The sequence below is a fragment of the Rattus rattus genome, chromosome 4, assembly GCF_011064425.1.
Source record: "Rattus rattus isolate New Zealand chromosome 4, Rrattus_CSIRO_v1, whole genome shotgun sequence".
NCBI lineage: Eukaryota > Metazoa > Chordata > Mammalia > Rodentia > Muridae > Rattus > Rattus rattus.
Genome location: NC_046157.1, coordinates 87,669,367 through 87,684,700, shown reverse-complemented (window position 1 = coordinate 87,684,700; position 15,334 = coordinate 87,669,367). Strand labels below are relative to the sequence as shown.

At 50.7% G+C, this 15,334-nt stretch overlaps 1 protein-coding gene across 1 annotated transcript; it reads left to right on the top strand.

Moving 5' to 3' along the window:
- The first annotated feature begins 3,221 nt into the window (after positions 1-3,221).
- Positions 3,222-14,369, top strand: Plin3 (perilipin 3). The gene is made up of 8 exons (XM_032900750.1): positions 3,222-3,306; positions 6,601-6,686; positions 7,781-7,979; positions 8,137-8,219; positions 9,923-10,220; positions 12,072-12,271; positions 12,822-12,947; positions 13,463-14,369. Exons 2-8 carry the CDS (start codon positions 6,618-6,620, stop codon positions 13,802-13,804), a joined length of 1,317 nt encoding a protein of 438 aa, XP_032756641.1. The 5' UTR covers positions 3,222-3,306; positions 6,601-6,617; the 3' UTR covers positions 13,805-14,369.
- The last annotated feature ends 965 nt before the right edge of the window (positions 14,370-15,334 follow it).

Below are 15,334 nucleotides of genomic sequence, written 5' to 3'. Positions count from 1 at the left end.
TTGTGAGCCAAGTTCCCAAAGGTTAACTATGTACATGTGAACAGAGACCTCTAAGGCCTTGAATGTGGTGCCATACACCCAGCACCCCGCACTGGGCAGGCCAAGGCAGTATAATGAGAGGTTTAAAGTCATTCTTGGCTATACACTGTGCTGTAGGCCAGCCTGGGTTATGTGAGACCCAGAGCGTTCACTCCACAGCTGTAATTAGCTATGCAGCTAAAGCCTTCTGGAATTTTCTATCTAGCCCTACAGCTCTCTCAGGGAGTCTCCTTACCCTCTACCCCTGAGGCAAGCATTGGGGACACTTCCTGTGTGGTGGTTGATGGCACCCACTGTGTCAGGTGAGCCAATGGGAGAAAACAGCTGGGGCCACCCTGCTTCCTGTCCCCCACAGAGGAGCCCCTAACTGCCCCTGGCTCCTAACTTCAAAATAACCCCCTTCCCAGCAAACCAAGTCACTCAGTTGCAACCTCTGCAGGGTAGTTGGGGAACAGAAAAAACAGAGAGACAGGTGGGGGAGAACTATCCACACTGCAAACCTCAGCCACCAGTGCTGTGACCCATCTTTCCCACTATCTAGGAAATATGAACTCTGTCATCTAGGGCTGGTAGAAGGAGCATACACCTCTTGTCAATTAGAGGGACTTCAGGGTCTTATCGAGCTGGATGCCACCCCCACCAAGTTCTAAGTGACACCTATGTTCACTTACTCGGTTTCGAGGTGGTCACCAGGACAGCAACGCCTGTCAATCTCCACTTAGGAGACCAGTCTCCATGCAAAGAGACAACAGGAACAACTTGTCCCCACTAGCACGACAACATGACCAGGATATTCTGGTTGCTGGTAGTACTCTAAGTTGCGGGCCAAACCAGGGCACCCAGGCCCAGGCTGCTCTCTGTACAGACTGGGAGGGCTGTGGTCCCAGAGGGATTGGGTTACAGGTCCCACAGAGCACAGCCCTTGAGCCAGCCAAGATACTTACACACTGAAATCTACCCACTGGCCCACTTGCTTTAAGTCACCCCTGCCACCAGGCAGTCTGCAGGCTTGGCCTTAGAGCCCAGAGAAACAAGAGACCAAGGAGACATAGTACATGCCTCTCAAAGGATCTGGAAGTGGCCAGAATGTGGAAGCCAGAGAAAGGAACGCAGGTAACTCAAGGGCCTGGGAGAAGCTCTGCCCAGACTGGTGGACCATAGGTCTCAGAGCTGTGCTGTGCTGTTTCCCCAAGCCTACCACCACCTCCTCACAGGTACAGCAGCTGCTGGCTGCCTTGAGGCTCAGGGGGCTGGGGATAACGGAACAGCCAGGTTCTGCATGCTAAATGACCCCAGCTTCCTGTGGTGAGGGGCAGGACCAAACCCAGGGGGCACAAAGGCCCTGTGAGGAGGAGACATGAAGGCAGCTGGCCGTCAGTCAGGTCACTGAATTACACCAAGGGCTGGCAGCTGTTGACTATCCTTCAAAGAGTAAGGACACAGCAAGCTCCTGTTTCATCTAGCATCTTCCATTGTTTTTCCTGTTCCAATCTCATATAACTCAGGCCGGCCTCAAACTCACTGGGTAGCATAGGAGGCCCTTGAACTGATCTCCAAGGTCCCCCTGCCTCAGCTCTGGGTGCTGGGGTGACAGGCATGTGCCACACCTGGGGGATATAGTGCTGGGGGCAGAACCCAAGTTTTGTGTATACTGATTGAGCACTATGCACCAGTCCCTAATTTCTCCTAAAATTAAAAGAATACCTCTCATTCCAACACTGGGAGAGAGACTGAGGCAGGGGGATAGCCTCAGTGAGACAAAGTAAAATTCCTTAGAGGCCAGTGAAATGGATCAGCGGGAAAGGGAGGGAGCCGCTGCAAACTCAGCAAACCTTAGCTCAATCCCCCAGGCTCCACGTGATGCAGAGAAATTACTTCCTGCACGCTCTTTTCTGACCTACGAACACACTAGTGGTATATGAGTGCCCCCTAAATAAATAGATGTAATGGACACAGTCACTGTGTAGCTCTGGCCATCCACCCGGTATCCCCTCCTAAAGTCTTAAAGCTATTCTGCTGGCCTGTCTTCCGACGGGTCTCTGAATGCTACCAAGCTGAGAAGGTTCAGTACCAGAGAAGGCAGTCCCCGTTGAACGCCTGGTATACACAGCTAATAGGCCAGGCCCGAGGTTAATAGGACATGCCTTCTATTCCACAGGTGGCCTGGACGCCCATCAGGGGCCCAGGAAAGGACGCGCCATTGGGGAAAGAGAGGGGAAAGGAGCTGTCGGGAGTGGGGCACAGAGAAGGGCGCTGTCCGGGTCACAGAGTGGAGGGGCTCGGTGAGGGAAGGAGCGGCGTCGGGGGCAACGAGGGAAGGGGCACCTTTGAGGGGCACAGAAGGGAGGGGGCACCCTTCGGGAGCAGGGCGCCATCTGGTGGCGCCACACCCCATCCCGCCACTGCCTGTGAAGGCGGCATTGTTCACTGGAAGCAAGAAGATAAAGAACTCAGTCTGAGTCAGGGCAGCTTAGAAAAAGAGGAGTGGCCAGGCGGAAGTCTGGAAAGATCTGAGGTAACTCAATAAGGGTGGGTCCTCTCCAGGCTCACATCCGTGCATGCGCAGTCGCAAACGCCCGTGCACGTTTTTCACAGCGGCACACGCAGTCACACTCTCAGCAAATACATTCGCCTCTTTCTTAGCCCCTGCAGCGTGCTGGGGTTAACAATTGGCTTACAAACCAAGGGGAGAAATAAGATTTAGGAATTAAAAAAAAAAAGTCCAGGAAGCATCTTCAGGAAAGGTTTGATCCAGGGGTCCAGGAGCGGAAAGCTGGATATGGCCCATATCTAGCCATCTCAGGGCCTCAGTGCCCTCGTCCGCCAGAGGCTTTGCGGGCGATAAGAGTCTCAATCTGGATGACTTTAGGATCCAATCAGGACTGAGGTTCAGGGTGTTTATTCTCCTGACTATTGATTCACCTGGGTCTGATGGACTTCTAAAAATGTCACTCAACCATCCATTGGATCTGGAAGTCTCTCTGAGGTCTCTGGAAACATAGGAGGATTCAAGGATCCCAGAATGGGTCTCCCCTCTCCTCTCCCTCCAGGACTCCAGGTCTTTCTGGGACTCAACTAACGTAGGCAACCTGGGCTGGGTCGCCTTACGGCGGAACTGCGCCATGGGGACCTCTGATTGGCTCTCTGTCCCGTCACTCCAAGGCCCCTCCCTCCACGGGACCCAAAAGGCCGCCCCCGCCCCTCCGGGTAGATCGGAGCTGGACTTGTTAGGGAAGGTTTCCTGCCCTCGACGACCTGAGGACTTTGGTGAGAGGGAGGTGGGGAGTGGGGGGTGAGGGAGTTGAGGGTGTGGGAGGGGACGAGGGGCAAGCTCGGTTTAGAGACGCCCTTGAAAAAGAGGGAGAAACGAGGTTTCTCGGGGAGGACTCGGATATCCCAAAATCCCTGCACGCTAAGAAACCTTACTTTTAGAGGAGACTTTAACTTTTACCCAAGGACCCAACTTTTGCTGCGCTTCCAACTCTTGGCCTGGCCCTCGAGCGTCCCCATTAGTGACTGAGTCCCTGTGCGTCAAGAAAGGTGGATTCCACCGTCCTGGGTCCCCAGAATTAGAGTTGTGTTCAAATGCACGTCCCAAGCGTCCTGACCTGCGGTCCTCCCTCCTCCCCGGGATACTGAGTCTACTGTCCCCAAGAATAACTAACCCAGCAGCCACAGTTGCAAATAGTTTTACCAGCCCTGCACTAGCCCCAGGCCCTGGAGTGTGTAGGGGTAAGGGAATGAGGGTCCAGGGAGGGTGCTTAAAGCCAGGCCTGTTCCAAAGGACATTGTGACCTTCGGTCTTGTCTCCTTCGAGCAGGGTGCCTCCCTCTTTTGAAATCTCTCAAATTCAGTGTTTTGTTTCTGTCTTGTTAATTGTTTTTGGAAATGGCCCTACTCTGTAAACTAGGGTGGCTTGGAATTTGCCGTTCCCCTGCCTCCAACAACAATGCTGGGATGACAGCGTTGTCACCAAACCTAGAAGAAAAACTCCCTTAACCACCTCTAAGCCATGGCTACAAGCTGCTTTTTGCCCCTGGGGGTTTCTCTGGCTTTATCAGCAGAGAAAGTAATCTTGTGGGCGGGGTGTGTGGGGAGGGTTAGTTTCAGGCTGCCAGAGCCCGGTGTAGGGAGGTCAGATTCCGAAAGTACTCTAAGAGAGCAAAAGGCACTCACTCCCTGGTCCACTGCGGCCACCCTTGCTTGGGAATGGGAACTCCAGGGATATGACTCCTAAGGGATCAGTGAGGCTCTGCCACCCGCCTTACCAGGTGACAGTTACCGGGTTTAGGTGAGGCAGCATCACCTGACTGCCCTGTTGGGAAATCATCTCAAAGCTAAGTTTGCCAGACTAGTTGATTGAGCACCCTCTATAGTGAGTATATTGAGCTTAGCTGCTGAGGTGAGCGTCCTTCAGACAATACAAACCAGTCCACCAGAGAACCTGAGCAAGATGAACAAGCCTTCCAAGGGATTATCGCCTTCTGAGCTCCTACCAGGGAGCTCCAAAGTCAGGAACAGGGGCCAATGAGATGGGACAAACCAACACCTCTGAGTTCGACCTCACGGTAGAAGAATATTACTCCTACAGGTTGTCTTGGGACGTCCATATGGGCACACTATGGTGAGCATACATTCACACACACGTGATAAATGATAAAATAGAAAAGGGGCTGGGGGTGTTTGTAATTCAGTGGTGAGCCCTTGCCTGGCGTGTAGTAAAGACCCCCTGGGACCATTGTGTGCACACACATAACACCAGAAGAGTTCAGACTTGTCACACCAGAGTTTCCTGGGGCACAGTGTCTGAAGTAGGGGCAACCTTTAGACCCATCATCGATGTGAATCGGTGGAGCAGAATGAGGGAGGCAACCAGGCCTGGCCATACACTGCTTACCACAAGTGAAGACCCCAACTTCCCTCTGACATGATTTCTCATCTGTTCAAAACCCTGCCTTGCTTTATCTTTTGAGACATGGTCTCATGAAGCCCAGGCTGTCCTAGAATTCATTGTGTAGTGAAAGATGACCTTGATTTCTGACCTTCCTCATGTGCCACTTGGTGTCTGTGGTTCTGGGACATCATGAATGCCCAGTTCCAGTTTTTAACTGTTTTTTTTTTTTTTTAATTAATTAATTAATTTTTTTTTCGGAGCTGGGGACCGAACCCAGGGACTTGCGCTTGCTAGGCAAGCGCTCTATCACTGAGCTAAATCCCCAGCCCAGTTTATTTATTATATGTGAGTACACTGTAGCTATCTTCAGACACACCAGAAGAGGGCATCAGATCCCATGACAGATGGTTGTGAGCCACCATGTGGTTGCTGGGATTTGAACTCAGGACCTCTGAAAGAGCAGTTGGTGCTTTTAACTGCTGAGCCATCTCTCCAGCCCTTAACTTGTTTTTAATTACGTGTATACACGTGTGAATGTGAGTCTAGTGTCCGTGGAGGCCACATGTCCACGAGTCTGAGTTACAGGCAGTTGTGAACCCCATGCTATAGATTCTGGGAATCAAATTCTGCAAGAACTTTACGTGCTTTGTACCTCCGGAGTTGTCTTCCCAGCTCCCAAAGTTCTTTTTAAGGAGAAAGAAAGAATCTTAATGTTTCAGACATTTGCCTCTGAACTTCTCAGCTCATGAGAGAGTTCTCTGTCTTAACCTGAAAACACAGGGACATCTGTTAGTTCTTTATTTTTGTTTTTAAATCCCCTTCTGCTGGGCAGCTAGATTGTCTCTACTTTCCTGTTGAGACCCACAAATGGGCACAGCTGTGGGATCAGTGTCAACTGTCTGGTCACATAGAAGAAGGTTGTGAGGGAACAGTATCCCTGAGAGAGGTGTTGGACCTAACCTGTCTCCTTAATGAATGGCAAAAGTGACACTTAAAAGGGCATGTCTGGGGCTGGAGAGATGGCTCAGAGGTTAAGAGCACTTTCTGTTCTTCCAGAGGTCCTGAGTTCAAATCCCAGCAACCACATGGTGGCTCACAACCATCTGTAAAGAGATCCGATGTCCTCTTCTGGTGTGTCTGAAGACAACTACAGTGTACTTATATATAATAAATGAATCTTTTTTTAAAAAAAAAAAAAAGGGCATGTCTGCCAGGTGTGGCCTAAGAACCCTGTCACAGCCACCCAGAGTTGGGGTTCTAAAGCAAGAGGTTGGGGGCATGATCAGGAATGAAGCCTCTGCCTAGAATTCCCCCAGTGAGAGGGACTAGGGGCACGATCAGAGGTTGGACCCTACCTAGAATCCCCCAGTGAGGGGCTGGGAGTGTGGCCATGGGTGGAGTCCCACCTAGAATCCCACAGTGAGGGGCTGGGGGTGTGGCCAGAGGTGCGGCTTTGTTGAGTATGCTTGAACTGGGTTGGATCTCAGGCACCACAGGGTCAGTGGTTGGGGCAGAGTTAGGGTGAGGTAGGACCTTGGACCCTCTGAACTGATGACTGAGTTCTGAGAGGACTGAAAGTTCACAGATCAGCTGTGCTTCCTATGTTCCTGGCTTTCCCTGGAGGTAGGAGTAGGGCTGGCTGTCACTTGACTATCTTCTGCCCACAGCAACTGCTGCTGAGACCATGTCTAGCAATGGGACAGAAGCTCCTGCTGAAGAAGTTCAGGCTGCTGTGGAGGAATCTACCATGCAGGTGAGGGGCCTGTGCATCAGGGAGCCCTGGGCTTCTGAGTTCTGGGTCAGCTTGCTGGGAGCTGAAGGGGGCTAGCCTGGAGTCTAGTCAGGAGGCCTCCCTCCTTCCTTCTTTTCTCTTTTTTTCTTTTTGTTTCGTTTTGAGACAAAGTCTTGATATGTAGCCCAGGCTAGTGTGGAACTTACAGAGATCCCCTATATCTGTCTTCTGAATGCTGGGGTTAAACCCGAGACCCAGCCCTTCATTTTTTCTTTGCTTTCAGTACAGGGTCTCATGTAGCACAGGCTAGCCTCAAACTCACTATATGGCTGAGGATGATTTTGAACCCCTGATCCTCTAGCCTGATTTTAACAAAAATCCTCCCCCCAGGACTCACATGCACTCTTTCTCTCTTTTTTTTTTTTTTTTTTTTTTTTTTTCTTTTTTTCGAGCTGGGGACCCGAACCCAGGACCTTGCACTTCCCTAGGCAAGCGCTCTACCACTGAGCTAAATCCCCAACCCCACATGCACTCTCTCTTACTCTTTCTGTTTCTCTCCCTCTCATCTCTCTGTCTCTCTGAGATAGTGTCATTTAGCCCGGGCTGAATTCTAATTCACTGTGTAGCCCAGGACATCAAAGTCATCACAGAACCCTTGAGGTCCCAGCCTGTGCTGGATGACATCATGTGCCATTACCCTTGGTTTCTAGGGTTGGGGATGGAACCAAGGGCCTGTTATGTGGTTGGTCAGTGCTTTAACAAATATGCATTTCTTCAGACAAGCATGGTGTAGCTATAGAGGTAGGCAGGTCTCTGAGTTCCAGGCCAGCGTTGTTTATACAATGAGACCCAGTCTCAAAAATACAAGAGGAAACCAAAAAAATAATAATAATAATAAAAAAAATAAAATAAAATAAAAAAAAAATGTGATTTCTCAGTCACTGCACTGCCTGGCACGTCACTTGGGTGGTCAGTCCCATGCTAGAGCCTTCAGGTGCCTGCTTTGTACAGTTGTTTGTCCCAGGAGTGGTAGAGCCCAGCTGATGTGTTCTCCCAAAATGAGAGCATGCTGGCAGGTACCCCAAGCTTCTCACCTGGTCCCCTGCTCCCCACAGCCTAGTGTGGTGGGCCGTGTTGCCAACCTGCCTCTCATCAGTTCCACATGTGGGATGGTGAGTGCTGCCTACACCTCCACCAAGGAGAGCTACCCCCACGTCAGGACTGTGTGCGACGTGGCTGAGAAAGGGGTCAAGACCCTCACCACAGCTGCGGTCAGCAGGGCGCAACCCATCCTGTCCAAGCTGGAGCCCCAGAGTGAGTTGAAGACCCCAAGGTGTGGAGAACGCCGCTCATGGCCATCTTTGGAAGAAATCATCCCCACTTCTGATCTCCAATTCCCCGGAACCAGTCCTGGGCTGCTCCCCCCACCTTTGAAGGGCATTTACAGTGAATGTGTGTTTTCTCCTTGCAGTTGTGACAGCCAACAAGTATGCACACCAAGGGCTGGATAGACTGCAGGAGAGTCTGCCCATCCTCCAGCAGCCCACTGAGAAGGTCAGTGCTAAGTCGGCTGACTCTGTCTTGAGGCCCTGTCTGCAACAGTCTTCACTGTCCTCACCTGCACTGGGCAAGAAGTTCTTAAGGTTGACCACATCCAGTCAGAATACCCTCTGGATCCCCCTGAATCCAGAACAAAGGCATACTCTGTCATCTGGTCTGGCCCCTCAAGTACTAAGCACAGTTTAGATTGTGGTCCACATCCTTAGAAACAGAGTTGTAAGCCTTTGGAAAGGAACCTAAACCCAAGAAGACAGGATGCAAATACAACAGACACACACATCAGATTCTGCCCCATGACTTTTACATGTGCTGTTCCAGAAACTCAGACCTCTGATCTCTAGAACCCCTATTAACCAAATCCAGTAGATAACTGGATAGCCAGTAGGATATATCAGGACATGGCCTTACTGAAATAGCCCAGGTTGGCTTGAATACTCTGCAACCCCTTTCCGGGACCCAGCCTCTCACTGGGGGATCCCTAGGCAGAGGCTCCAACCCTGGCTATTCCCAGCCCCTCATTGAGGAGTTCTAGGCAGGACACCACTCCTGGCCATGCCCCCAGTATCTCCCCAGGGAATTTTAGGCAGGAGCTCTAGGCAGTCCCCATTCTGTCTGGCTTCTGAATCAAAGGCTGAGTGGCTACTTTGCTATGGGAACACACTTTTCATGTTCTTGTGGACTAGGCCCTACCCTGTACTCCTGTCTACCATGCCCAGGAATACTTTCAGTAATTGGACAATAGAACATTCTGGGTTTGATGGCATCTGGATGGCCTGAGACCTGAGGCAGCTGGAGACCTCCCAGTGACCCTTTCTCTCTCACTCCCAGAATGTTTTCTCCCACTACAGACCTGCTTTGAAGTGTCCTGCACACTGCTGCTCCCATTATAGAAGGAAGCAGTTCAGGTCGGGTTCTCTAGACTCATTCGTGAGGTACAGCCTATACTGAGGCTCTGCACCTGGGATTCGGGACGGTCTCTTTGCCCTCTGCATCACATGGGACCAGGGTGTGGCCAGCATGGCATTCCAACCTAGGCTATTACATAGACTGCAGCTACATAGTTTAGGGTTGGAGCCAGCCTGGAATACATAAACCCCTAAGTCAACAATAAATAGGGCCACAATAGTTCAGTGAGTAAAGGCGACTGCAGCCAAGCTGGAGGACCAGAGTTCAATCCCCAGAACCTACAAAGTCAACTCCCACAAGTTGTCCTCTGAACTTCACATGTGTGCTCTAATGTAAAAAGAAATTTAAATCATTACTTAATTATCTAATTAATCAATTAGAGAGTGGAGAAGTGGCTCAGTGGTCAAGGCTGTTTGCTCTTCTTCCATAGAACCTGAGTTTGGTTCCCATTACCCATTTTAGGTAACTCACAACTGCCTGTAACTCTGGCTGGCCTCTGAGGTCCTCTGCACACAGAACATACCCCTACGAAGATGAATAAACTTAAATTTTTTAACTAATTGGGGAGGATGCAGGCTCATCTGGGAACACCTTAAAATAAAAACCAAAGACACAGAGAAGTTGAGTGACGGATATCCTGGAGCTTACTGTGTCCAGGCTGACTGTGCAGTGCTGGGATTGAAGGCACCAGAATCCCAGCTCTGAAGTCTTACCTAACAAGGCTAGGATGACCCCGTGGCCTGAGTTTGGCATCCCAGTGTGGAAGGATGCCAACATGTCCCCTCCTGCAGGTTTTGGCGGATACTAAGGAACTGGTGTCATCAACAGTGTCTGGGGCTCGAGAAATGGTATCCAGCTCAGTGTCTAGTGCGAAGGACACAGTGGCCACTAGAGTCACAGGAGCAGTGGATGTGACCTGTGGGGCTGTGAAAAGCAGCGTGGACATGACCAAGTCAGCAATGACCAGCGGTGTTCAGTCAATCATGGGTTCCCGCGTGGGACAGATGGTGATTAGCGGAGTGGACAGGGTGCTGGTGAAGTCAGAGGCCTGGGCAGACAATCGCCTGCCCCTGACAGACACAGAACTAGGTGAGTATCCTCACCCTGGACCCTCTGGCCTCTAGCCTGGCTCACCTCCTACCTCAATGCCTATGCTTGGTCTTCCCCACAGCTGTCCCGGAGAGGGCTCCCTCCCCTGCCCACAGCCCTTAAGTCCTCTGGTGGAACCTTACCATCCACCACGTAGGTTCTAGGGGTCAAATTCAGTCAGGCTTTGCAATAAGTACCTTTACCGCTGAGCTATTTCTTAGTTCAAGAATGATCCCCCTGCCTCCACCTTTCAAGCCCTGGTGTATGCCACTCCCCCAGCTTCCATAGAGGTCTCAGTTCCTCCTGGTTTGGCCATGAGCCTGCAGCTCTGCAACTTTGGTTTTTGTGTAGTGTATTCATCCAAAGCATGGTAAGTACTCACTCCCAGCCTGCAGTGACCCTCTGCAGGAGAGATCTCTGCTGCACCTCAGTAGCTCCCCAACAGTTGGCAGGAGACACTGGCCTGGGAGAGAGTGGGGTGCATGGTGAAAAAATAGGAAGGTACTCCAAGTTGGGGGCATGCATAAAGAGTAACCAAGGCTCTGTGAGGGTGCCTCGCATCTGAGCAGCCTTGTTTTGTTTTGTTTTGTTTTAAGATTTATTTATTATATATAAGTACAGTGTAGCTGTCTTCAGACACACAAGAGGGCGTTAGATCTCATTACAGATGGTTGTGAGCCACCAGGTGGTTGCTGGGATTTGAACTCAGGACCTCTGGAAGAACAGTCAGCACTCTTAACCACTGAACCTCTTCCCAGAGGCATCCCTGGCTGTCCTATAGGACCCAGTAGCTTATAGGGAATAGCAGAGCCACATGGGACCTAGCTTTGTAACTCAAGTGAGGTAGCCTGTGCCTGTCATCCCAGGAAGGGTGGGATGAGGCAGGAAGAGAAGTTCTAAGCCAACCTCGGCTACAGAGCAAGACCCTGTCTCACAACACAAGAATCCACTTCAGGCAAGGGTTGTGGTTTAGTGGGTAGAGTGGTCACTTGGCACACACCAGCAGGCCCAACCCAAAAAGTAGCTGATTGGTTTACAAAATGTACCATATAAGGAGAAGTGAGAAAGTAGAAAATTCTTTTTCAAAATAGAGAATTTTATCTGGCATGATGGCACATGCCTTTAATCCTGGCACTCAGGAGACAAAGGTAGGCAGATGTCTGTGAGTTTGAATCCAACTTGGGCTACATAGTGAGACCTTTCTCAAAAACCAAATCAAACAAAAGGCCTTGGGTTTTGACTTTTTGTCTCTGAATGCCTCAGCGACCTCTCACTGTGTGGTGCAGAGGCCATAGCTGTGTCTGTCTGTCCCAGACAGTCTTCCCCCTGCATTTTGAGACACGGCATCAGTGACCTAGGACTCTGACTTGGCTAGGTTGACTGGCCAGGTGGCTCTCGGGGTCTGTCCTCCTGTCTCTTCCACCCCAGTCCTGGGATTACAAGCCTGTACCACCACCCACTTTTCAATTTTTAAAATATATTTTATTTTAATTATATGAGGTGCCTGTGCATGGAGCACCCAGAGCACAGCTTCTGGTAATTGGTTTTCCTGCCGTGGGATCCATGGGTTGAACTTGGGTCATCAGGCTTGGCAACAAGCACCTTGGTCTGCTCAGCCATCTTGCCAGCCTATCTTTGTTTTCTAGTCCTGAGGATGAACCAACTTCCAGATAGCTATTCTACCACTGAGCCACACCAACAGCCCTCTGCTTGCACTTTATTCTGAGGCAGGGTCCCCCGTTGCTTGGGTTGCCAGAGACGTGCAATCCTCCTACCTCAGCTTCCCAACTGCCTGGTACATGGTGTGGACTGGGCAGAATGAGCCTGAGGTCTCTCCGTCTGTTTCTGCAGCCCTGATTGCCACATCTCCAGAGGGCGCAGACACGGCCTCCCTGCAGCAGCAGAGACAGGAAAGGAGCTACTTCGTCAGGTTGGGCTCACTCTCGGAGAGGCTCCGCAACCACGCGTATGAGCACTCCCTGGGCAAGCTGTGTAATGTCAGGCAGAGTGCACAGGACGCGCTGCAGCAGCTCGCACATGTGCTTAGCCTGGTGAGCATCCTGGTGCGGCCAAGGCTGGGCCCCCTTCCTGCAGCTCCCCAACTTGAGCTGAGCTGATATCTTACCCAGCAGCAGGTAGGCTGGGCTGGTTCCCCTAGACTGGCTTCCTCCACACCTTAGCATATCAGTCAACTCAGACTGTATAAAAAAGTTTCAGGGTGTGTGAAGCCTGGGCCTTTTTCTCTGCCTGACTGGATAGGGGTGCTGGTCGCTGGGTTGCTAGGCCAGCAAAAGCAGGTAAGGCACACGCGTACTATTCCAGCTTAGTCACATAAAAAGCAGGTAAGGCACATGCGTACTATTCCAGCTTAGTCACATAAAGTTGTTGGTGGTTGGTGGTAGAGTAGGGTCTATCTTCAGCACTGCCCAAGAGGAAAAACAAGGCAGAGGCCAGCCTGGTCTATGTAATGAGTTCCAGGCTAGCCAGAAAACAAAACAAAACAATGTAAATGAAGAGAGTCCCCATCCCTGCTGTGTCCACCTGGGACCCAGTGCCTGGGACTTGAGCGCCCTCTGATAGGCCCCTTTCTCTGTGCTATAGATGGAATCTGTGAAACAGGGCGTGGACCAGAGGCTGGGGGAGGGGCAGGAGAAGCTGCACCAGATGTGGCTCACCTGGAATCAGAAGACCCCACAGGATGCCGAAAAGGACCCATCTAAGCCAGAGGTACCTGCTGGGGCCCTGGGGTCCCCCTGTGAGTCTCCATGCCCTGCTCAGTGTAAGCCATGCTTCTTGTCCCCGGAGCAACCACAGAATCCGTGCTTTACAGGATTCTATCTTGTTTTGGCTATGGTTTTTAATTTTTGCATTTTTATTATTATTACTGGGGTGGGATGGAGTGGGGTTGGCTTGGTTTTGAGATCACAGCTGTGCGGCACCATATCTGGCCTCTTAGTATCTCTATTGTGCTTGATTTGGGGGTTGTAACTTTTGTTTTAAACTTTTGCTGTTTGGCTTTTGATTCCCTCTCCCTGCCCTGCACCAATGGCTTTGGTCTCTGATGGGTCTAGATTCCAGGCATGTTCTGGTGTCTCCCTGTAAATCTTAACTATTTTGAAAAGGTTATAGGAGTCTGTCTTCTTGTTCCAAACCAAGGAGCCAAATTCCTGTCCTCCATGCTGGGCTCCGAACATTGCTGGCCCTCAATAACTCCCCCGCTGTCCCCAATCTCCCCCTTCCAGCAGGTGGAGGCCCAGGCACTCAGTGTGTTCAGGGACATCGCCCAGCAGCTTCAGAGCACGTGTGTGGCCCTGGGGGCCAGCATCCAAGGCCTGCCGAGCCACGTCAGGGAGCAGGCCCAGCAGGCGCGGAGCCAGGTGGATGACCTTCAGGCCACCTTCTCGGGCATCCACTCCTTCCAGGACCTCACAGCCAGTGTTCTTGCCCAAACTCGAGAGCACATAGCCAGAGCCCGAGATGCCCTTGATCACACTGTGGAGTATGTGGCCCAGAACACTCCAGCCATGTGGCTGGTGGGCCCCTTTGCTCCTGGAATCACTGAGAAAGCCCCTGAAGAGAAGTAGGGAGAAGGACCAGGGCCAACACCTATCTGACTTGACTGCTTTTCCCGACTGTCCTGTTGCACAGCAGGTCTTCCCCTACTCTGAGTCTGAATGAGACGTGTTTAACCTTTTCCCATCAGTCTTTTTAAAGCAAAAATATTTTTTCTAGAATGTTCGGGGGGGGCAATCTAGAATGTTCTGGAAAAAATTATTTTCCTGAAAAAATGAGGATGATGAATAGTGATAGCACAAGCCTGTCATCCTGGGCCAGCCCTGTGGTGTAGAAGCAGGAGGGTCAGTTCAAAGCCTGACTGCCACATAGCAAATTCAATGATAGCCTAAGCTACGTAAGACCTTGTCTTGAAGTAAATCAGGCATAGTGACATTCCACTCCAGTTTCTTTCCTGCATTCATGGCCCAGAATAGCAAGAGCTTTTCTGACAGACCCTGATACCTGGTCCAAGAATCCAGCAACTGTGACAGGATGGAGAACTGGAGTGTTGCAGTCGTTTCAGATGAGAAAGTGAGAGCTGAGAATCCACTGTCCCTTAGATAATGCCTTAATAAATTTTACCTGCTTCAGAGACCAGACGGGTGCTGTGTGTTCCCTTCCTAGCAGCTGAGCTACCCTGATACCCGTAGGGGCCTTCTTCCTTATATCTCTGCTTTATGCATAGTGCAAGTCTTCCCACCTTGAGTGTTGGAAATGACCAACACTCAAATAAAAATAAAAGCTTTGGGGGTTGGGGATTTAGCTCAGTGGTAGAGCGCTTGCCTAGGAAGCGCAAGGCCCTGGGTTCGATCCCCAGCTCCGAAAAAAAGAACCAAAAAAAAAATAAATAAATAAAATCTTTGGGGTTGGGGATTTAGCTTAGTGGTAGAGCGCTTGCCTAGCAAGCGCAAGGCCCTAGGTTCGGTCCCCAGCTCCCAAATAAATAAATAAATAAATAAATAAAAGCTTTATTTTCTGCACTGGCAGGTAGGTGGCCAATTTGGGATCTGACTCCCAAAGAGACTACGCAGACCTTTTTTTTTTTTATTCTTTTTTTCGGAGCTGGGGACCGAACCCAGGGCCTTGCGCTTCCTAGGCAAGCGCTCTACCACTGAGCTAAATCCCCAACCCCTTACGCAGACCTTTTTATAGGAATGGGAACACAAAGCGAGGGGGAGCCGGCTGGGCTGTTACATCGATCAATCATATTCTGACACAAGGAGTTAAGAAGTTAATGTTGATGACTGGACTTTATCCTGGTCACCTGGTTTCAGGGCCCTTGAGTCAGCTTTTACAACCAGGTCCCTTCCTGGACTCTGGCCTGGACTCTAGTGATAAAAGACAAAGGAGTGGTGAGCAGATGTAGTCAGTTAAGACGGGAACACATGTATGACTTGTGTCTTAGTTTAGACAACAGGATAATGGCATCTTCCCTCTTCATGTCCTTTACTGGGTAACAAACATGAAATATCTAAAAAGCAAGTTGGATTCTGGGGCCTGGGAACATGGACATGGAAGATGATGGAACTTGCTCCTGAGATGACTGGACTCAGGCAACT

What these genes read in the sequence shown, in the direction of transcription:
- Plin3 (XM_032900750.1), top strand. Translation starts at nt 6,618, where the DNA reads ATGTCTAGCAATGGGACAGAAGCTCCTGCTGAAGAAGTTCAGGCTGCT. An exon ending in TCCAGCAGCCCACTGAGAAG is followed by an intron (nt 8,220 to 9,922) that starts GTCAGTGCTAAG and finishes CCCCTCCTGCAG; the next exon opens with GTTTTGGCGGATACTAAGGA. An exon ending in CCTGACAGACACAGAACTAG is followed by an intron (nt 10,221 to 12,071) that starts GTGAGTATCCTC and finishes CTGTTTCTGCAG; the next exon opens with CCCTGATTGCCACATCTCCA.